The sequence below is a fragment of the Botrytis cinerea genome, chromosome 12 (genome assembly GCF_000143535.2).
Source record: "Botrytis cinerea B05.10 chromosome 12, complete sequence".
NCBI lineage: Eukaryota > Fungi > Ascomycota > Leotiomycetes > Helotiales > Sclerotiniaceae > Botrytis > Botrytis cinerea.
In genome coordinates, this window is record NC_037321.1 from 143841 (window position 1) to 167585 (window position 23745).

Genomic DNA, 23745 nt, shown 5'->3' on the forward strand with positions numbered 1-23745 from the left:
TCATAATAAATTATTTAGTTCAAAGTTCATGAATGAAGCTTTCAACAAGGCCTGTGAATCATATGTGGCATTAAATCGTGATGATAATTTTAACATATAGTTCTTGATCAATCACAAGAATGTTGGAATGATGTCGAGCTTCTTTTTCTCTTCCTCCGCCTGTTTCCGTCTAAGTTTCGTCTGTGCGATTCGTCTTGCTATCCTATCTTGAGTGGTAGATAAATGGGAGGACGGATCAGCAGTCGGAGCTTTGGTAGATTTATGAACATTGGAATGAAGAGTCACAGGAGTCCTCGACTTTTGCAGCTTACTAGCAGTTACTGCTGTTGATACCGTCGGTAACCTGGCTTCTGGCTGTGTATTAACCGGTTTAGAGGATGAGAACTTTGGAGCCGAAATAGGTGCATCAAGATCATCGTTGTCTTCGGAAGCTGTAGTATCTGGGTCCAGATCCACAGCTTGAGTCTTACGTTTGATAGTCGGAGAAGACGCGCGCTGTGAAGTTTCGAACTTAGTGGGATTGCGAAATCCAGCAGCCGCTCTTGTAGTTTTGGTTGGAGAAGAAATGTTCATGAGTGATATACCTCTTTTCTTCGGACTTGTCATTAGACCATAAAGTGATGTTCCAACAAAGGGTAGAGTTTCTTCATCACTATCATCAGAAAGGCCATCTTCCTTTTTGCCAATCAACTTCTCTAGAACGTTTCGCTGATTTTTCGACCTTGCAATCTCTTCTGCTTTACGCCTTGTTGCATCCGGCATTCTGCCGACCACAGGCCTTGAAATCGAATTAATAGCATCAGCGTTTCGTGTTTTGGCTATTTTACCAAGTCTTTTATATTCGGCTGTGTGTAGATGCACAGTGAAGGACTTTGCAACTGTCAAAAATTCGTCTTCGACAATACGATATTTATCATCATGCTCTCGACCTTCCTCCATGAAACTACTAGCTGCTTAGCTACAAACGCATAGGTTATCGAATTGAACAAACCTTTCAGTGGGAGGTTCTGGTGGGGGCGATGTAGAAGGTTCACGACCTTGATTAAAATCAGCAAGAGAATTAGAGCACTGCTTATGAGGATACGAACTATGGCTTATGGCTTTGATCTGCTTGGGAGGATGGCCGGAATCATAATCGCTGTCAGAAGGAGAAGCTTCACCACGAGGACGCTTTGTAGATCTGCCGACCGAAGCAATGGTTTTCTTTGGAGGGGTCAGTGTAGTCGAGCCATTCTTTTTTTTCCATGGAAGTGTCCTCATGATTTGATGATAATCCTGATATTTGACGTGGGGTCCAGCCTTGAAAATTAGAGGTGTTGCCCGTTTGTGATTACGGTGAATAAATAAGATATGTGAAACACCAGAATTTTGTGCAAGTTAAAAGTAAACCTGGATAATACTGGGTAGACGTCCAATTTCATTGCCAACAATGGTCTGCTGTATAAATTGGTCCTTTGTTCAGAAATGTAATGAGGCCTCCAACAATACGGCGAAGTGGGGTATCTCTGCATCAGTAGAATCTGATAAGTAACAAGTGAATGATTGATTCCTTCTAGGTGTTTTAATCGCTTTCAACTTTGGACCTTCAGTGGAAGAAATGACCACGCACGCCAAGCTGTTCGAGGAGTTTTCGCAATGAAAGCGATTCGCATAAGCTGAGTGCAGCAGTGTGACTATGGAGAACAATACAACGAAATGGCCTATCTATTCTCGATGGTGGGTATGATTGCTTCTCGATATCATCAAGCAATATCAAAGTATTCAGCGGAAGAGCTATCATGAAGTCATCCGTGTGCTCTCACCATCAACCATCAGCGCGGCGCCTTCTGGACGCAGAAGACTTTCTCCTGGCAAAAAGACTTTGGGCGTCCAAACCAGAGTTTCAGCAAACACTTGAGTGGGCGTGGCGGGATCGTCTAAAGAGTGTTGTAAAATGAGACGATAATGCAATGGGCCCTATCGTCAAGGAATGCATTCACCACAAATGCTTTCTTGATAGGTCCTTGTCAAGCTAATAACTGGATCACTGTCTGTAGTTCTTCGACCGCAGTCCTCAAATGAAAGACAAACCACTTGATGCAGTCATATGCGTTCTGTCTGTCACAACGCGCGAACAACACTGTCGCAAAGAGGAAAGCCAGTGATATCTGATCTGGCGAAGACTAGTTGAAGTTAACGAGCGTGATAGTTCTCGCAGTACTTCCACAACTTAACTTTTATTTCACGACAGCTAAAGTCTCTGTGTTGCTGCTTCTTCCAATATGGAACATCCGAGACATCCCACCTCTTCCTTGTGACGAGGAAATCGTGGTTCTGATATTGACGCGTTTCACCGCCACGATTCATCTGATTTTTCTGGATGACCTTATCACGTGCCTTATCTGAGCCAGAGACCCACTTTTACAGGGCGCAACTCTCCAGAATTGGACAGAAGCTTCGATGACTGTTCTAGAGCTCAGAGCATTTTCATATCCTACAGCCTACACTCTATTCTTCGAGCCCTTCACTTGACAGGGTTACAATAAAGGAGTAATCATAACCAAAAGCCAATTTGACACGTATAAGAAAGGCATAACACGTACTTGACTCTCTCTCGCACCAGATCTATACTGCACTTCGTCTCCCATTTCTTCGTTTGTTATATCAGCAATTCAATGTTCAGACCTCGGTTCGATATTGAAAGTCGTCCGAGGACAAAATAGGAGAGGAACAGCATGTCTTCTACTACTGGCAACAACAGAACCTTCTCTAGTGACGAGGAGACAACGGATGAAAAGTCTCAATATGATTCATCCACCGAGGATATACACCTTCCTCCCCAGTCGCCCTCTACAGCTCTGACGAGATTTGGCGATGTACAATTGCCAATTGGGCAATCAAACAGCCAGCAATCCACTCTTTTTTACCTCTCATTGATCGAGGCAAGATGTAAAGCACAAGCTTTGACCACTTTAAACTCTGGTCGTGGTCCAGATGATCAATTGCCAGAGAATCACCCAGACATCCAACGTTTGGCTCAAGGGCTTTTTAACGATATGGCGGGTGAGCTTCGCAGGTCAGGCGTACTTCCCAGAGCAGACGAGCTTGCAGGTCGACAATTTGCAACTCTACGCGAGGGCTACCTCTCAACATTCGATTCCATTCTCTCTCAAAGTGCATTGCAGCGTGTACAGACTTCGACATTCAGCCAAAACTCCATTCTTCCATTAACATCTAATTCATCCATTGGAATGTCTTATTTCGACCAGCCGCAAAATCTCAATCTTGCAATGATCCCCAGGAACCCTTTCTCCTCAGCTGCTTTGACTGCAAATCCTTTTCAATATAGGTCAATTTACAACAGAGAATGGGAGCAGATTAGCCTGCTAGGCAAAGGAGGATTTGGCGCAGTCTATAAAGTGAAACACAGAGTTGACGACCTAGAATGTGCTATCAAGAAGGTGAGTAAGAACAATTCATGTCCCTTGAACATAACATTAGTCATTGCTTGATTGTTGAGAATCTCAATTTTATTGACTATCCCGATCGATTCAAGTTTCCAAAACTCTTCTCTTGCTGACTTCCTGCAGGTCATCATTACACCAGACCAGCTACGCAAGGTTGACACAGCGGCACTATTGTCCGAGGTAAAAGCATTAGCTGAACACAAACACCCCAATATTGTCAACTACTATGGCTGTTGGATTGAGATGGGAAATGTAATTGTTCCATCAACTCGGCGTTTAATGGATGCTGAGGATGAGTCAAGCTATCTCTCAATGTCTATGAGTGAGGTGGAACAATCAGAAGATGAACTTGGGATGCAACAAGACCCCACTTTCGGTATGAATGACTTGCGTTTGGACATGGAGAAAGAACTTGAGAAAGAAAACAAAAGACGGGGTAAAACTAGCAGCGACCAGGTCCTAACAAATAGCGGCGATGGTGGCGTCGTTTTTGATTTTTCAAATACATCCGCGACAAGGTTCAGCGGGAAGCCGTCAGAGGAAAGCGAAGAGGAAAGCGAAGAGGAAGAGGAAGAATATGAAAATAATAACAATGGCAATAACATCACACCACAAGACAATAGAGCTCGCATTCTATACATCCGATTTACTGTATACCCTCTCACATTAGAGGATTACATCTCAACAGATACACCACAACCAGGTCACGAGTTTCCCATCCGTCACTGCTTTCATACACTTCCCACAATTCGAATCCTGGGTGCCATTCTCAATGGAGTCCAATATCTCCACGCAAAACGCCTGATCCATAGGGACCTGAAGCCCGCCAATATATTCCTATCCGCCAAGAAGGACTTGGAAGCATTCGTTCCCTCGCACGACCTAATAGACGTTAGCAGAAGCGCCTGTTCCATGTGCACTGGATCTGCTGATCAAAACAAAGCTTACATTACGCCGTGCATTGGCGATCTTGGACTAGCAGTCAAACTTGCTGAAACTACCGCTACTCCTGCTGCTGGACCATCTACTAGAGCTATAGAACTTAATCCCTCATCACAGCTTTCTCGTCTCGGCTCAAAGCAGGCGGGAACAAAGCTTTACATGCCTCCGGGAAAGTCTGCTATTGTCTGTCCTAAACTAGATGTTTATGCCTTGGGAATTATAGCATTTGAGTTAATTACCCCTTTTACTACTCGCACCGAGCGTCACATCGTCTTGAATAATATTAAATCGGGTAAATATCCGGCAGGATTTGAGAATCATGAGATGGCAGAAGGGATTAAGGGGATGCTAGCTGAGAAGAGATCAGATAGATGGGATTGCGAAATGGTTAGGAGATGGATTGAGGGTTTTTTATAGCCCGGAAATAACCCAGCAAATGGAACCTTCAACTGTCAATCCCATCTGGAAAGTTGATGTTGTTTGAGATTCTGGATTCAATCCAAATATTAAGAGCTTTTCAAATAATGAAAGCTCGCGTCAAAATTGGACACGCTACCTACACGGAAGGTGGCGAAAATAGGGGGAGTCATTTTGAGAGTAGTACTATACCCGGTTTAGGTTGTTAATGAATTCAGAGGAGTGAAGTTTACTTGCGCATATGTTCTACTTCGATTATTGAGTTTCATTCCTCATCATACCTCATTCTACACAACGGACAACTCCTCACAACAGTAATAAACTAAATACGTCCCTCAACGTGTATAAAGCTACAGCAGGTTCAATTCAAGTGAATCAAGAAACCTGAAGTTGGCAAATCAATTTCATTTCATTGTTTTTTTTTTTTTAAAAAAAAACGAGTTACTCTCATCTTGTCTATTTCAGATAATTTTATATATGAAGAATAGAGGAAGAAGAATAATTGATGTATGGTCACTAGCTCACTTTCGTTCCTTCCTCTGATTGATTAATTAAGAATGTACACATATTCTAGAAAGAATTGTAATGACAAGTACTTGTTTATTTTCACAAATCATTTACTGCCATAAGATGCCGAGTTCTTAGCATGTCTCTAAATCTAATAGCCCTTTCAACCTGAAGATTTTCAAATAACTAACCTTAGGTATGTCGCACTTATCCCTCTATGCTCAAACTAGTTCATTCTACTATAATCCCAGGGCAAGAACATAATTCAATGACAGGCAGGTAGCCTCAAGTTTAATTTCTAGTGGTCTCTGAACTTCATGTCAACCTCAGAGCTCAACACAGTTCGGAAATTCTGTAATCATTCTTCGGTGTTATCTGTCTCCTCAAAGTTTAATACAGACTTGAAGTACCTTCGAAATTCGTTATTATAGTAGTATACTCCGTTTTCGAAATCGAATATTGCGACAACGGAAGTAATTATAATCATGTCAGAGAAACCCCTCTCAAAAGACCTTCCTTCAGAGCCGTTTCATAAACTACCAGATAACATTGAACACGAAAAAGCTCAGAACGATAAGTCCATGATGAAATACTAGTTTCGATTCATAAGAGAATCATATGCTATTGTTCGTTACTGGAAATCCCGAGTGGAAAATTCCGCAGATTCTGTTCTTGCCGACCACCCAGAGATATCTGCCACAAAAGTGGGCGTTTCAAAGTTTCCAGAAATTTCAAACATTCATGGGGATATGAAAGTCATCATCATACAACTCAAAACTGCCAAATCTTTGAACCTCAGACCGACAGTATATTTTATTCACGGTGACCCCTTCATGGCTGATGGACCTCTTGACGGTATATCTGGCTTATAGGCTTGAGGGAGTTTTGTCTGGGGCTTTGTAAACTATCAAAATCACAACAGTCCCCCTTCAGAATATGCAACTCCGTCTCGTTCCCTGCATCCATCAATCTCGTCGCATATTTCATGGCTTGGCCTCTAAACGCTTCCTCCCTGCCTACATCGATCCATGTCGGTGGTAAATCGTACAAATCTGGCCCGAAGGCTGGTGTTACATATCTCAGATGCTGTGACTGGTGATGTGTTCTCCAAAGTTTTTCTTTCCGAAGAGCTTCTGGAAGGATATTTTGGTCAGCGGGATCAACGCCTACTATAAGTTCGCAGTCGAATTCATCCTCTAAAATGCTGTCAGTTTTCTGCAGAGTATAATCCCATACAATTCTCTTCGTGACTGTAGAGGTCCAGATCTAACGTTTGTCCTCGGAAATTTGGTGCGATTCTATAACCAAGCGATCATCGATTATGGGGCAAATTAAGCATTTTGCTATCAACTTTCCCCCTCCATGTAGTCCCATATCAACCCCATCACAAGCCATGATTGCGGTTGCGGCAGCAACTCCTCCGCCTAAGAACTGTCCAGCTATCATTATCTTTGTGGGATCAAAGCGCAAGTTTTTGGCCTCTTTGAAAACATATTGAAGACCACGATAGCAATCTGTTATTGGAGTATGGCACAGATACTTGTCCAGAAGTCATGAGTTTAAGGTTGGAATGGATGGGAAAAGCATTCAAGAAGAGTAGGTAATGGTACCTCTTTCATGGGGTCTTAGAGAACAAACTACATTTACTCAACCTCAAACACCGTTCAACCATATATGCTAGCATCAACAGCCAATAAAAAGTGACAATCCCGCTCCCCTCCCCCAAGATATAAAGAATTAAATCACCAGATGTCGTCTCCCCCCTCCTATCAAGATCCCCGCAATTACAGCCCCCACGGCGGTGCTATCCCAAAGGAGAAATTGCCGCCGAACTCCACGTCTAAACCATGCTCTTTCACTCACACACATATATTATCTGCACATGCAATGTGATAGTGACTACGACTGTGATCGGCAAATAATAAACAAATGAAGAATTCCACGAAGTAAGATTCCCGACTCCTGCACTCCGCTATCACATCTTATGTTCCGCGGTTTGGTGCGGTTCGTGCATCTTCTCGGGAAATTTTTTGCTGATGGGGGTGCGTGATCAGGGGGTGGGATTGGGGAACCGTGATACCGAGAGCTGAGGTGGTATTGCATTTTGTGGGTGGGAATTGTTCAATAATTAATTTGGTAGGGTAATGATGAGGAAAGGAGGTCGGTGAATTCAAGAATCTTATAAAATCTGTCATCACATGCATTTTGGGTATTGCATTGATAGTTAGATCTCCGGATAAGTTGAAGTTTAATTTGCTATGAACCTGGTGATATTTCTTTCACCTAGCTTTCAAGATGATTCATCGTCGCCGACTATTCAAACACAGTGGAAGAGTGAGTATGAGAGTAATAAAGATTATGATCCCGAAACTATTCTTTCCACTGGCTGACAACCCAACTCTTGAAGCACCCGCGAAAAGACCCGGCTGGAGAATCTTACAGAATCTTACATGAGGGATATCGGTGAAAATATCCGCGACATATTCGCGGGAAATGAAACTTCATCACGACGAAGTATTGTGAGGTTATAGTAGGTCTCTTTCGCATTCACTTGTCTACACCAAGGCCAAGACGTTCAAAGTACGCACGATGAGTAATTTCGAAGCGAGATGAGATGATGCAATGGCGATTCTATTTAACTAGATCTCCCCAGATATGCTCGCCGACTTCGTTCCCGTTCTGTGAATCAATAGTATATAGCGGGAACTGAAGTCAATTCGCCATGCCTAGAAGAATAATAATAAGCCTGTGGAATCAAGAGTGAGATCTTTTGTTGCATATCTGGAATTCTCAGCTTTCGAATCCATTTTGTAGCAGTGAATTGAGGTCTTCTCATCATTCACAAACATAAACATGTGATGTGTAAAGTACACCACAAGTATAGGGTACATCATAGGTACGCATGTACTGTGTTCTTGATGCGCCATCTATCGTACATTGCCACTTCCTCTCTTGAGTCTTACACTTGTTCAAAAGACTTGTACTTGGAAGTGCGCGGTCGAGTGAAGATTTGACTTGAAAGTTGTGTAGCACCTACCAAAATGATCATACAGAATTTGCCAGCGCGCCAAGCTCTGCTGCTCTCGATGCGTCGTCATCGCTGAGAGTCTCGATACTTTGTGGTACCTTTATTTCATCTTCGCCTCCCGTTGCTGTCGCAGGAAGCCGAGAAGTTCCCCACGGGGAAGAAAACATAAATCTACCTGTTCCCAAGGGATATTGGTGACGCCCTATCATTTATAAACCCAAAGCCCTGTTACTGTCCCGTGGAGACGCTTGTGTTTCATGGACCGATCACCTATGCATATGCCAAGTGGACAGGATGGAAAAGGCTGATCGCATACCGTGTACCCATACCGCCTCGAAATTTCCTCTCGTATATCACCCGTTTCCCTTTATGATATCGCCCGGAACGGCCTGGAATAATTGTTGAGGATCTCGATATTGCCTTGTATCCACGTGGCGAGCGCGGGAACACATCCATATTCTATCGTCATCAAATTTCCATTTCTGTCCTCGCCACGTGGAGTCTTCGTACAGGACTGGGTAAGCGTCCTTTCTTTTGCTTCTCTCCCTTCGCAAATAGTTTAGCTTTTGATCGTTCTCAATGCAAGGTCGCTCGTTGATTCAGCTTGCTGTTTTAGATGTTATGCAGCACAATGCGAAGTCTAGGCCAACACTTTGCCAACAGGCGCGTACATGAATTGTGATCAACCCGACGACCAGGAACCGAAATTCGGCTTCATGCAGCGAGCCAAGGACAGGAAGATCAAATAAGGATCCATAACCGTGGTTGGTAAGATGTTGCTGTGGTGCAAGGATGTAAGGCCCTGTTACATACCTGTCCATGCATGGAAGAAAAAACACGAATAGAATCAAAGGTGGAAAGTAAGCCTCGCGAGATTTATGTTCTTTGCTGGTAAGTACCGATACAGTCATGTTGAGAAGAGGTATTAGTGCAACAATTAGATCATGCAACAAGAAGAAGATCAAAAGATAGCAGCTGATGGAAATGAACGAGATCAGCTGAAAATGAAAATCGATAGATGGCAGTTCTTGGCAAATTTACCAGAAGCATTCTGAAGCCCGGATGGTGCCGACCGACTTTTGACAAAAATGAAAAGCCTTGTACAAGGCAGTAGGTCATGCAGGTGGCCATATGCGAAATTACACGGAGGTTCCCTTAGTGGCGTAGCAATCGAAGTACCTTGAGAAGGCGCGCTTAGTTGAATGAGCTACGCACGCATCACATAGAAAATAAAGACTGAGTGGAAAGGGAGCTTAAAATAATTGTGATCTGTCAGCCAAAAGTTGGGTGGCTCAGTAGCGATTGATATTTCGGTCTGACTGGAGGTTATGTGAGCTTTTTTAAGCTTGGTATCGTGGCTCCATCTGATTCATTGGACCACTCATCAACGTTGTTGTGTATGGTGTGGTGTTCGTCTAGTGATTCGGTGCCGCAAGCGACGAGTATAGCCCTGGCCTGCTCACTGGCATAATAGAATACAAGCGTAGGTAGTACCAAAAAAAAAAGAAGTAGAAAATCCAGTAGATGATCGTAACTTTATTTCACATCACACTCGGAAGGTCAATCTAGCTTTCGAGGCAAGTCGGTAATGAGGTATGAGTATGGGACCTTGCATGAGGTAGGACGAAGTACAACAATGGGATGGATTCGACAATATCGTGTACTACGACGATGGAGTCGCGAATTCTCGAGCCCAGTGATTATGGGATGAAGCAAGGAAACACTCGAAATATTGTTATTTGAAAGAATCTTCTTGGGCCTCCTTAGCAATTCAAACTATTGAAGCCACACCCCAAGGAAGAGTGAGAATGTGTATGTATTATTTGTTGCTAATTCTAGGATTATGATTAACTCGCGAGCTGTCATATGAACTAAAGCTTATTATTCCTTGGTACCTGTAAATTCGTCGTTTTTTGTTGGAAAATACGATAGATACTCAATTTATTGATGAATCTTTGGAGGCTTCTGAAGTTAATGCATGAGGATGGCGAGCAAGGGAATGATATAGGAGGTAAAAGCAAAAGAACTTGAGTACCTTGAAAGCGGTTGCATCTTGATATTCTTATCTGAGAAGCCCTAAAATGTTGCCACTTTAGAGATAGGCTCAACAGAGAGCAGAGTAGATTCTCCATTTCGAAGTTTGATAGGAGTGGGGGGAACATTCTTTAGCAAGATGGTACCTCCCCTGAACCGGAATGTATGGAACTGGACAGATTAATAACTCTACGTCCCAAATGACAGCATTCCTACTGAGATTGTTGATCGCTTCATGTGTACCGTACGCCCGACCAGAGTTTGAACAGGAGGTAAGATTGGGATTCTTTATTTTATGTAAAAGCAGCCTTTCATTTCCCTTCTGCTTCATAGCCATCTTCCATGAGTAGTCGCGTTCTATTACTCTTTTTCCCTTGTAATGCTGATATCTGCCAGCAGCTGCCCAATCCCATCTATTCAACCACACGAGAGGAGTCAATTATCTCAAAACAAGCACAGCCACGACTGATCTCAAGGGTGTTCGTCCAATCGTACAATTCAGTTATCTAAACGACCAAAGGGAGCATCATCCACACCCATCTCCTGAATTTACTACTTGACTAGGATTAGTTCGGGGTTACTTTGGGAGAATCTCCCGCATGATCTGGTCAGTTCTCTCATTATTATGTCAGAAACGATATCGATATTGTATTTTCATAAATTTCACTACAAAGATCATGCTATTAATTGTGATGGTGCCCTTCTATTAATAGTTCACATGATTGAATAGCAGACGAAATGGCTCGGGCTGTATTGAAATGAGTTGCGAGGATGAAAGAGGCGGTCGCAAGTATTCTGACCACTGTAGTGCGCATTCCTCTCTGCTTCCTTTGGGGAGCAAAAGAAGCAATTATACGTGAGTGCAACGGAGAACAGACTGCACTGTATCAGAAAGACTAAAATACGGGGTAATGTAATTCTTCCTCCCTTTGATTTCACAGCAGCGGTGAATACGATTTTAATCTGTGCTCCGACGGTCACGACGGGAGGCTTGCGGGTTTCTCGTAAGGTTTTGAAAAGCCATCCATGGTTGAACAACAGTCGATATACAATCCCCAGTATCCATCCCAGCCCTTTAACTAAACCAGGAAAGAGTCGGAATATCAATCTGGCTACACCGGGCACAAAAAGGGAAAAGAGGTACGTATTGTTCGTTGAAATGAGAATTCGGATTTCCTTTCCGAATAGGCCTGTCGTTTGTGGCGTCCAGTGCCTAGTGACCCTACTCTTCTAGCCCTGTTTAACATGCACAATATGCACACCTACCTAGGCATAGCACTCGCTCAGGTCATCAACATCATGACACTCCCGAACATCCAAGTGTCGATCTTTTTGTTTGCAGCAACTTTACACTGCTGCCGTGATTCGTCAACTAAAACACCAACGCCTATTCATCATCAAGGGCATCTTCAACTACACTGATGATGGAAACTGTACTCATCAAAATCTCAATTAGAACCATGTAAATTTGGTCGGGAAACTCCACTTCGCGATTAAATAGTTCGGCAATAATATTGCCTCTTGGAACACCAGTTCTCGCTCCAAGCCTTTCAGCATGAGAAGTGACAGCCATCAATTCTTGAAAGAGTCGAGCCTCCCACGCCCATTCCGCTGGCCTTGCCAGCTCTGGACCGAACCCGACGAAAGCGATTACAACGAACAGAGAAGGGCAGGAACCTTTTCTCCGACGAAATGGTCATTTGTGCTTGTGTTGCTAGGAGAATATGTTGAAGAACTCGACCTGCTGTACAATATTGCGCAAAAACTTTCTGGGTCTTAGCGCCTATTTTGAGGGGACTGACTATACCTATACTATGTCCGATAGTAAGCAGACCCAGCGCTACGGGAGAGAATAGTAAATGAAGTTCAGATTGACGATTCCGATGAGCTCACCAGAAGCTAAAATCGGATCCAGATGATGAGATCGTCGGACTTAGATAGTAATCGATAGACCCGAGATGCTATATCGAAAAATGGGAATTGATAGCCAGGGATGAGTTATTAACCAGGTAGCAAAGTAGTCTCTCAGATAAATGAATGATCTTCCCAAGTGCCGAGCAAAGGAAGGGAATAAGTTTCACAATTGACAAAGCATGGATGTTGATGAAGGGTGCTTTTATACTGTATGTACAAAGTCTAGTGACGCCCATTTATGCAAGCATTGTATGCAAGATGCAAGTTGCCAAAGGGCAGATGATAATTTCTTCGGGATATTTCATTTGGGCATGAATGAACGGTACGTACCGCACTTTTGGTATTCTTTGTACAAAGGACATTTATTGCTCAGCTCTGAATGGAGTACGTGGAATTACAGAATTACGTTGACTCCTGAGTGTAAGTACCTCTTTACATAGGTACTGACACTTCTTGGATTTCCCAAATATGATGAATGTGTATAGGATATGCAGGAGAAAAATTGAATGTGATGAACGAAAATAATGTAAATATGTGTGTAGTCGCAATAATGAACAGTAACACTATTAATTTTTGCTGTGCTTGTTTGTGTTATGCTGCGAACAAAATTAAACACCATTTGCTCAACCGAGAATACCCCTTCATCAACCCAAACAAAAAGTAATAATTCCTGAGCCCTAATTGGCAACGAAATAAACTATGAAACGACTGCCCCTCAATCATCATCAATCCATTCGGTTTTCGTTCTACTGTCTTCCTACTACCCAATTCCCATTCATCTTATTCGATTATTCTACGAAAGCGGAGGAGTAGCATATTCTTTCAAGGTTCTGGGGGATTCCGGGCAGTGGATTCTCTTGTACCCGTGGCTTCCAAATAGCTTCGACTAAGCAAGGGAAGCTCAGGGAAGAAAAGAGAGTTTGCAGGGTAGAGCTCTAGGGAGTTAGAAGGGATCCCTCAACTTGTCATTGGCTTTCAAAAGGCTTATAGAGACAGTAAAGCTTCCAATTTGTCACTATTTTTATATTAGTCGTGGCCCTATTTGATCCACTAAATAGCTTCGCCGCAGTTGAATCGATGGGCCTAGCAGGGGCAACTACGACCTAGGCACGTTGTACGACAATAACATCTCATCTCGCGGCCATCCATCTCACCCGTGGATCTATTCCATGTAGAGTTGATTACCGAAATACTTCTATCAAGTAGCCAAGCTTGGAAATGTCAAGTAGAAAATGATGAACAGGGTAAAAGTTCCTTTTCGAAATTTCGATTACCCTTGCAATAGAACGATCACCCCCATATAATTCCCTGTAAGCTCAAGGAAAATAAAAAGATCTTTTAACAGGGACTTGTAAGGAAGAGGAAACTCATCCGAAAAGCGGAAATTCTTCTATACCCAAAGCATAATCCTCTTCCGAACAAGGGTCCTCGTTAGAATTCTATTCGAACTTGTAACCCTGAGCTTGAGTGGGCTTGCTTTCCTTGTAGGCTTGTCTTCATTCCACTACCTCCCTAGGGAAAAATGTCACCGCCTCTTAGAGTAAAGTTCCGTCATTTACATTCCCATCATGAATTTTTGGTACACCATCGTTTTTCTTGTAAATTTCATACCAGTCTTTTTTCCCCTCAAAAATAAATAATAAATAATATTAGTTATCAAGTTTTTTTTAATTCATACCACCAAGTTCGAAGAACGAAAAAAAGAAAAGAAAGAGAAAAAAGCAAGCAAGTTCTGTCCAATCTAATCCGAAGCTGGGTGTCAAAAGCCTCCCTCTCCACATTCTGAACAAATCGGCATACAGCACAATTCACATTTCGATCTCATCATCAATTCAAGCCGCAGTCGCCGACCTACAGTATCGATATCTACTTTCATCGAATGAAGCACACGATCAAACCCGATTAGATTCGACCTTAACTTTCATATTCTTCAAACCAAGGGAAATCATCATTTCCCTACGTCCAAAATCTACTCCACGTCTTTACTCCTAGAAAGGGACCCGGTCGTATGCAAGAAAACGTATTCGTTATCCCCTCCATCAGGGAATGCATGTCATAGATTTAGTACTCGTCCTACATCTCAGTTCAAATAACAACACTCTTCTCTCATACCCAAGCCATATTCGAAGTCAGCATCGAGTTCGAGAAAAGCTCTCAGCCAAACTCTAATGTTTCTACTCTGATCTTACCTATACTGTCTACCTCGGTCTACACATATGCACCAATCTCGACGTTTTTGGTTTCTTTTTTTCCAAAACAAGAAAAAGCTTTGCATACTTCGCATCTTTCATATCTCGCCCATCAAATTCAACCTTCGATAAAAATACTAATTGGTGATCGCTGCCATTTCACTTCCGACACGCTCCTTACTATATTATACCATTTATATATATTCCTTTCTGCGTTAAGAATATATCTTTTTCACAGCCTTTAAATTCAAACCAGCCCTTTTTCTCCCCACTACATCTTAACCTATAGTTTCAAGACTTTAGCAAGCACCCAAAACTGCGCAGCATTGCACCAAAATACCGACCGCATATTCTCAACCTTTGCAAAATTCCTTTGCCCGGACTCGGAGTCAACGAAGCACCAGTGCCTCATTCCAAATCCTCTGAAGGCAACAGCCACACTCGACTACTCATATCAAGAACGTGTCTAGCCTGCATCCGAATCCTGCCGTTCGAAGCCTCCATTTCCATCCCAAACAACACGTCAACCGTTTTTTGATTTATACAATACACAATCGGATGAAATTTAGAGCCGGAAAATAGTATATCAAAGTTCGAAACTATACCGAGAATCCGATCAGCGGACTTGATCGCCTTCTTCCGTGGAGAGTAAACAAACCAGTTAGAAAGCCTTTGATTTGGCCCAGCCTTTTCCAGGCGTTTGAAGCATTTTCCTGAATCGTTGAAATTGGTGTGACCACATTCAGCAGATCAGCCATCCATCAGCCGCCTTTGCACCATACACGAGATCTGAGCAATCAAGAAAAAGGCCACACGCACGCTTTACCTTTTTAGCTGACTACTGCCATTCTTCTTTGCCCAGTACAAGTTACTTAAGTTACTCATAAAACCTGCAAGTGCCTTCTAGACCCACCATTTGTATGTATTTCACGCTTTACCCTTTTTATTTATTCTTATTTTCACACCATCCTCATCCTTGCACCTGGGAAGTCATATGTGCTATTCTATATACGGGACTAGGATGGTGAATTCATAACCTCCACCTCAATCACCACGCAACCTTACCACTAGGCTTTCGTTATACCCTTGGGTATACACTCGTTGATGTGCACATGCTACTTACTACCTACCTACTACTACACCACCTTCTCCAACGACTTGTCACCAGCACATTCATCATGACGGCATGCTTCTGATACACGAATACTGACATTTACCTCGCAACGAACAGGTTCTGTTAAAAGGTTCGACCATTCGGCTGGCTGCATATCTTCTGGCAATCCGTAAATCCTATCGAACATCCAAGAAACTTCAAATTCTTTGTCCTGTACGTGCCTGCACCCTACCCTCATTATGAATGCGACTAAGCTATGAACGCCCCTCGTCAAGCCATCTTGAGAACACTGTTGTTCTCTTCACCATTTGTAAAGTTACTCAGGCTGATTGACCCACAGAGTTTCCTTTAGAATCGTTATCGACACTTACTATTTTAGTTTCATGCTCCCGAGACTTTGTTCAGACGATTTACGCCTTTGCCCTAGTTATTTCTAGAGTGCGGGAACTTAAGATCGCTAGTCAAGATCTTGGAAAACAAGCGTTGTTGAAAAAGCATTCAGCTCTGAAACTATTCCTTCGACTAGCCCGTTCTACTCAAGTTCTATTACTTAAACTCGGCATCTCATCATTAATCGTTTTAAGTCGTTGTCGATCGAACTTTAATTCTTCCCAATAACGGAAACAGAAAAGGAGCCACTCTACCTAAGAGATCTAGGGCACAAGATCTATCTAACAGACTACCACTATCCACCCAATACTCTGTCACCTAAGTCTATCTTTCAAGATACTCCACTTCTATCGAGAGTTCTCTGACCGATTATAATCCATTTCTCGAATCTTCATATAGATACGCAACGTAACAACACTCAAGTTCTCGCTCTTCTTCACAACCTCATCACTTTAAGATTTCTACAACTTCCATGGACCAAGCCTTCTACACTATTATCAATAAGCAATAGTAGAACTTCTCAACTCGTGGAAGCTTCTACTCAGTGTTCTTGTGGTGTCAATAGCATCTTTTAGCCCTTTTCATCTCCCACCGCCAAACTGGCCTACTCAACTTACACCTTGTTCGACGTACGTGTATCCCATAACCTTCACACTGTCAAAGATATTCTTCCTGCTAATACGATGCTTTTCATACAGTCCGAACACCTATCTTCTGGTAGACCGATAATAATTGACGAAACTTATCCATCACCAGAGACTACAGCCTTACACGAAGGAGGGTACGAGGGAGCCCTTGTGCCCCGGGCGGATTCCCCGACAGATATTCTGTCAATGTCTGCCTACGGGAAGCCGCAACCACCACAGCTTCATGGTGAGTACAGCGAAGAACAGCTTTACATATTGACTTATTGTCTGTCATGCGAACAATGAAATCACTAACTTTAAAGTAGGCTACGATACTGCCCGGTCATATCCAGAGAATGCATTTCCATATCAGACCCCTTCATATGGAACGCAGTCTTCAATTCCAACATCTACTCCAGCACCAGTTTATCACAATGCCGGGCAAATGACGCCACTAGGTTATGGATCGGGTAGCACACGTACTACTTACGATGAGCAATCGGGACCTTACTTGAATGTTGGGTCTACGCCGATACCCGAAGTTACATCCTTCTCGCCCCAGCGGGGAAGTCAGGGTACTCAAGTGAGCGTCTACATAACTACCTTGTACGAGTTATTAACCTCGAACTCGCCGACCTTTTATTTGGTGTTTGGACAGCAAAAATGCCAGGCCTCAGTAAGAAAAATGAATCAGTCGGGAGGGGTATGCAGCTACATTGTGACCTGTGAAGTTCCTCAATTCGCATCGACAAATTGGTCCACTTCTAGAGTACCAGTATCAATGTTCATGGAAGGTGACGGAGATGTTATTTCCAAGGTTGATGTTGGGGATTTCACTTTCGAAAGTGATGTACACTCACTTGAAGGAACTAGGAAGCGAAAAATCTCGACTGAATCTGCAGAATTGATGAGAAGCCCACCGAAAAGAAACTCCCAACAGCTAAAGCCAAAGGAGGAATTTCCTTATGCATTCTCATCAAGTGATGGCTCGCCATCCTCATACTCACCATACCTTCAAGCAAGTTCTGCCTACAGTAACATGATGCCTCAATACAATAGATCCGGCGCCTATTCAACCCAGTCAGCGCCTAGAAATATGGGTTATGGATATGGAAGTTCTTCAACAGCGTCACCGCCCACCCTGAAAGCTCATTCTCCGCATGTATCTACTTGGAATTCTGGCTACGCAACGATCGGCTCAAGTATGGCGCGCAGCCCTGGATTACCATCCAACTCAATGCAGCGATCAAATATGACATCCTTGCCGTCTCCTGGCAACCCAGCCTTGATAAGAACTTCGACCTTGCAATCCTCCAGTCCGGGTGCCACGCCTCATGCAGGCCACACTTACAATCCATATCCAATGTACGCAAATAAGGCGAAATTGGAGATTAGTGGAGACTTGGGTGATATGATGGTAAATAATTGGACTGCAGAAGAATGGGAATCAAAGAGGCGGCTTGTGCAATTCAAACGATCACAATCTGGCTGCACAATTACGACAACTTTCAACGCCATTTCAGCCGATGAACGACCACCTCAATCCGTTGTAATCAGTTGCATATACTGGGAAGAAAAGAATGATTGTTATGTCACAAGCGTGGATACTATTACTCTATTGGAATCACTAGTCGCCGCAAAGTTTACAGTCGAGGAAAAGAACAGGATACGGAGAAATCTGGAAGGTTTCCGGCCTGCAACTGTATCCAAAGGAAAGCCTGACAGCGAGGAATTTTTCAAAGTCATCATGGCGTTCCCCAATCCCAAGCCTCGTAACATTGAAAAAGATGTCAAGGTCTTCCACTGGAAGGATTTAGGTCCCGCTTTGAAAAAGATCATCAGCAAATATGTAAGCACTCATCACGATATATTTAATTCTTGGCCCGAACTGAATACTAACAATGAATTGTAGTCCGCCAGTCCTGCTTCGACTCTTCCACCCACACATGCTCCTGCCCTTCTGACACCTGTTAGCTCCACTGGTTACGCCACGGAAGCTTCGTCTGCAGGTCTACCGTACACAAGTGATCATCATGGAGGAATTTCGCCGCGATCAATATCAGGATCAACAACCTCTACATCGTACAATTCCAACATTCCCGCACAAAGAGCAATTTCGCCGCAGAGTCAAAAATCAATAGGCTATCAGGGTGGCCCCCCTGATCTAAGAATCGCAGTACCACATGGTGCACAAGAATCGAGTCATTGGCCACAAGGAACTACACATCACATGCCTACACCACAACAACAATATCAAGCACAACTTGGAAATGCGGCAGCCGTAGCAGCAAGCGCTAGAAGCTCATGGGACTTATCGAATTATCTTGAAAATGGTTCCGCGACTGCCGCCGGCACTTCGGGTACAGGGGTTGATTATCAAGGTCAAGGTCAACAACATCAGACGCCGAGAAACGTTGTAGATGGTTCAATGACTGGCGGGGGTAATGGAAATCGCGCTTTGTCTTCGCTTCAGCATCAACAACAGAGTCAGCAGATACCGCGTACTTGAATCGTGAATCGATTACGCGGTCCTATTGGATGCAGGACATAAGCTGATGAAGTCAAACTATGGGCTCATTGCATCACATCTGATAGGGAACCTGGGATTTCGTGGGTGTGTATGAGAGCGTTGAGTGGGTGTCTTGTGCTGTTGTGCTTTTTATTTTCTTCTCTACCGTTTTGCGAGCGATGGAATCCATTGGTCATGGGGTGTTGTTTCTCTTTAAACATGGGGTATGAAAGTGGGTTAGTGCAAGATGATGAATGCTCATTCGGCAGAAGTTATCTCGTATTACCCTCACATGCACATTCATGCATCAACATACCTTGCACAAATCCATGCATTACCACCCTGACAACCCTTGCTGCACATCAATTTATCTCTAATCGACAAATCGACCTATCAACATATCCATTGCCGTCGAAACGACTATTATCTACATTCAAGGTATGCAGAAATACCTCTTGGTTGTTTTGTCACTACACTTCCTTCTCTAAGCGACCTGCGTCTCACGAAACACTTTTGTTTATTCGTTGCTTTCGATGATACTTGCTCTCAATGGATCCAAGCATACTACCATGGCTTTTTACGACTTTAATATCCACTACTACAGCTTCCACTATTCTACTACCTTGTCACCCACCTATTACGACTTTACTATTCCGATATACAGCTGAATCCTTTGAACGCTACATTCATCCTCCACACCCTCTTCAGATCTATTCATCCCACTCTACGCAATCATCTTCGTTCTATAACACAGCCACCATACTACTATGTTACCGCCACCCGCTTATTTTCCTGTTTCTTACTGTTTACATGCATGACTATCTATCTTCAGATTCCTTATCTATCTTACTCGTGTATCACCTGATGCACTACGACACTACTGCACCCGAGTTCGAATATTCTCTCAATACTTAATTTAGACTTCATTGCGTATGTTTTTCTCTGGATGGGAAGGGGCGAACCGGATGGCTCGGGCTGGACTTATTAAAAATCATTGATGGTGTGGCGTTTATCAATCCAGTTGCTATCTACTGCATTTTATCGTACTAGCATATACCAAGATTCCTTTTGGCCACTTACCTTGCGCTATTTTTCCCTATTTTCTTGCTTTGGACTTCTTATTCGTATCTGTGCTACATATGCTTTATTCGATGGCTTTTCTGGAATTCCGAAAAAGATCTTGTTTCATATTATCATATGGCATCATCACTGGCACACATATCAAATAAAAAAGACCTACCTACCTATCTTGGAAACCATCCCTAGCTATGGATCGTACCCTTGCTTGCTTGGCATATCTTTGCACGATTTGGAGAAGTATGCACAGCTTGCATTGCATTGTGCATATTGCTTGCATGCGAATAACTCCCGAGGATCACGGATTTTAGCCTGTGTCGCTTGGATTGGCCAATACACCATACTCTGCAATACATTGGACACAAGAACGCCCATGCGTAACTTTTGTGTTCTCGTCAATAACGGGTTATCATTGCTTTGAAAGCCCATCGATAGATCGGCTTTATTGCTCCACAGTCAACTCTCTACGATAAGAGAGTTAGCCTGCAGATTTGTCACGGTCTCTCTTTACTGCCGTTTCACCTCCTATCTGGCCAAAGCAGATCTTCTTTAGTCTTCTGGTTTCTTTACAATTTGTCTATTACTACTTAGCCTGCTTTGCTTCGCATTCTGCTACGTAGCGGAGGTGTTGAGGAGAGATATATCTTTACCGTTACTAGATACCATTTGAGCGAGTCCGTCAAATTAGTTGAGACATCAATTTGTTCTCCTTTCATTTATGTCAATTTCCTTTACGTTTTATTTGTCATTCAGGGTTCATACTGTTAGCGGGTTAATCATTTTCCCTTTGTATTGGACTGGGCACACGGGCGGTGGGGGCCAAGCCGCAGTGGGCATTATAGGTTCGCATAGGAGAGGAGTTGGTCGGTCACCAAAAATACGTGTTTTCATTCTTTTGTTCTGGTCTGATGTGGCTTGGTTTGGGAGGGCCTGATGGATGTGCTGGGTACATTTTGTGGGATTTGGACTATAGCAAGGTTTTGATTTTTGTGGAATTACGGGGTATACATCTGTATGGCATCGCGAGATCTTAATAGCTGGGTTACTTGGAAGGGAATGGGAGATCTCGCTCGGTAGAGAGTTGGGTATGGATTAGACGGGAATGACGAGGAGATCGACGAGAGAGATGAGATGAAAGAATAAATTTTATTTTACTATCTATCCATCCATCTATCTACTATATACTGCCTAGGCATTTTAATTGGTTGTAGGCCTTGCATTACTTAATTCTTAATAAGAGATTTTTACATCATATCCATCCTGAAGCTTTTTTGTTTTTCTAAGGTGAATGAAGGCTGTTTCACATTGGCTTACTTTCGATGCGATGATCCCATGGGAATTGACCGTGACAGGCATCACTTCCTTCTAAATGCTTTCAACATACTTGTACCCTGATGGAAGATCTCTGACTCCAAATCCAAGGGTTAGTTCAAACTCAATCCGTAATAGTCCCGTGATCTTTGTACTATCACACTAACCTAGATCGACATATGTGTCTAGAACCTAATTCTTCATGAAGATCTCGCGATTCTATTGTCTTATATCTGCCGCCAAATCGTGCTTTCATTTACACGATATGGACGAGATCTTCCAATTAGAGTTCGCTCCTATGCTTCAGTAGATGGGATCCCTGATTATCAGTCAAAAAATTGACAAGTGATTCGACGTCTAGTAGCACAGACACACTTTGTTGCGCTGAAAGCGACGGAGATGCCTCCGTCGAGAATCAAAGGGGCGAGCAAGCGGGAGGATAATTGAAGACTAACATGTGTCGTTGCGCTTCGGAAATGCCGATGAATATCTCGGTATAATATTGCTCTTCAGAGATACTAGCAATTCGATTGGCAAGAACGGCGAAGATAGACAGAGCGGGATGAAATTGTGTAAACTAGCGGCCCACAAGTAAAAAGGAAACAAAGGATTTCCAGCAGTTTGGGTCAGAATGGCGACCGCATTTTAAATCTCCTAGTTCTGTATTTCTAATCATTATTTTCTACCGTGTGCTGTACTGAGGTATGCAACCATATCCCTTGATGAGATCAAGTCACTTTCAAACCTTAATCTTTCTAGCACAGTTTACTAGAGAGATCCAGAAATTGGTATGTGCATCATACGTAAAAAAAAGTCGTACAAGATACAGCATACCATCGGAGACTCGGGAATCGGATCATTTTTTCTAGTATTGTACGCTATGTAACATCGATGTACGGTACGTATGTACAGGAAGTGGGTCTTTTCGGATATGTTGTGATGCGGTATTGTGGTCGAGTGTTACGGCAAGAATAGGTGATTGAAGAATACTGGGCTGGGACCGATACACAAGACTGGGAGGCTGGGATACACAAATACTCGGGATGTATAAAAATCTCTTCACTTTTTCACTTATATTGTCTTGTATTAGCTGGAGCAGGGCCGAGACAAGAAGGGTACCCCTTGGGGACTGTGTATAATGAAATGAATGAGCTCGGAATTAGTGTCTACATTGAGCCGTATTACTTGGAATAATCCTAGAGATCTGAGGAATTTGGAAGAAGAGTTAAGAACAAGAAACTTGGGAATATCGTCAGGCGCAACGCACACGAAGAACCACCTTGGACTCCAAAACTGGGTTGGTTGAAGTTGTCACGGTACTTGTTTGTAGTTTTGTGTGACTGGACGAGTGTTTTTATGTATGTTCGTGTGCATGCATGCATGCTGCAATGCATATGCAAATGTAGAGCTACGTTTATGGTAATATCTACGGGTAACGGGTCTTTGCGCAGTGGTCTTGTGGCACTTTTGTTGTGTTCTACTGGTTGATACCATGAATATTATTAAAGTGGCGTATCGGTTTCAAGTTTATCAGCTAGTGCTTTCTTTCTTCCTCATCACTTCATCTTCATCGAGGCGCCAGCGGCATTTAATCAAATTTGGAGTTCATCTCAATGAGGAAATAGATTGAATTGCCTGCGTATACACAAAAAGTCCCAATAATGCAAATGGGCTTCCTTTCTTGTCAGTTCTTCAAAAATGTACTTACGTTGTACATGGAACATTACCTCCTACTATGTCGGGCCACATCGGTCATCATAAACCGAGAAGTCTCGGTCACGGTCTCAGTTCCTTATTCATCAAGATAACATGAGAATAGGGATAATCATGTCGATGATGATGGAGACTTTAATCATGTCTAACATCAGAATGTCTTTCTTCAATACTGAAAGTATTACTTGTAATTTTGTGCGGGTACCCATGAAATCAAGGGCAAGGTCTCAGCTTGTCAGCGATGATGTGGATAGATGCACAACCCTTCGATTTGATGGGTAATTTGCGAGACTTCGAGGAATCTCAAGATCTTCTAGGCCTGACTATCGTGGAGATGACGCTTTGCCATCCGTATGGTCAACTTCGTTGGCAAGCTCAAGTTTTGTATCTAAGTGGAGGTTGGGGGAGTGGATCCAGCCTGGGTTCACAGTAGTTGCATAGCGCGCCCCCACTCTTTGATGACGAGATGATTAGCCCGGACTCACCATTTGTGGAGCTCTTCTGCAATTGGAAAATCATTTCGGGCCA

At 43.1% G+C, this 23745-nt stretch overlaps 3 protein-coding genes across 4 annotated transcripts; 2 read left to right on the forward strand and 1 right to left on the reverse strand.

The window, feature by feature from the left end:
- Nucleotides 1-3: 3 nt before the first annotated feature.
- On the reverse strand, nt 4-2291 carry BCIN_12g00440 (hypothetical protein). The gene is made up of 3 exons (XM_024696178.1): nt 1089-2291; nt 992-1037; nt 4-943 (listed from the first exon to the last, which is right to left on the reverse strand). Exons 1-3 carry the CDS (start codon nt 1258-1260, stop codon nt 112-114), a joined length of 1050 nt encoding a protein of 349 aa, XP_024551984.1. The 5' UTR covers nt 1261-2291; the 3' UTR covers nt 4-111.
- Nucleotides 2292-2451: 160 nt separating this feature from the next.
- Nucleotides 2452-5212, forward strand: Bcgcn2. The gene is made up of 2 exons (XM_001557918.2): nt 2452-3440; nt 3570-5212. Exons 1-2 carry the CDS (start codon nt 2715-2717, stop codon nt 4803-4805), a joined length of 1962 nt encoding a protein of 653 aa, XP_001557968.1. The 5' UTR covers nt 2452-2714; the 3' UTR covers nt 4806-5212.
- An 8606-nt stretch (nt 5213-13818) lies between these two features.
- On the forward strand, nt 13819-21442 carry BCIN_12g00460 (hypothetical protein). 2 transcript variants are annotated; one of them, XM_024696180.1, is made up of 6 exons: nt 13819-15395; nt 15709-15804; nt 15932-16610; nt 16680-16854; nt 16934-18456; nt 18520-21442. In XM_024696180.1, exons 4-6 carry the CDS (start codon nt 16815-16817, stop codon nt 19114-19116), a joined length of 2160 nt encoding a protein of 719 aa, XP_024551985.1. In that variant the 5' UTR covers nt 13819-15395; nt 15709-15804; nt 15932-16610; nt 16680-16814; the 3' UTR covers nt 19117-21442. The 2 variants fall into 2 exon arrangements, with proteins under 2 accessions (XP_024551985.1, XP_024551986.1); XM_024696179.1 differs by lacking the exon at nt 13819-15395 and having other exon boundaries at nt 15400-15804.
- The last annotated feature ends 2303 nt before the right edge of the window (nt 21443-23745 follow it).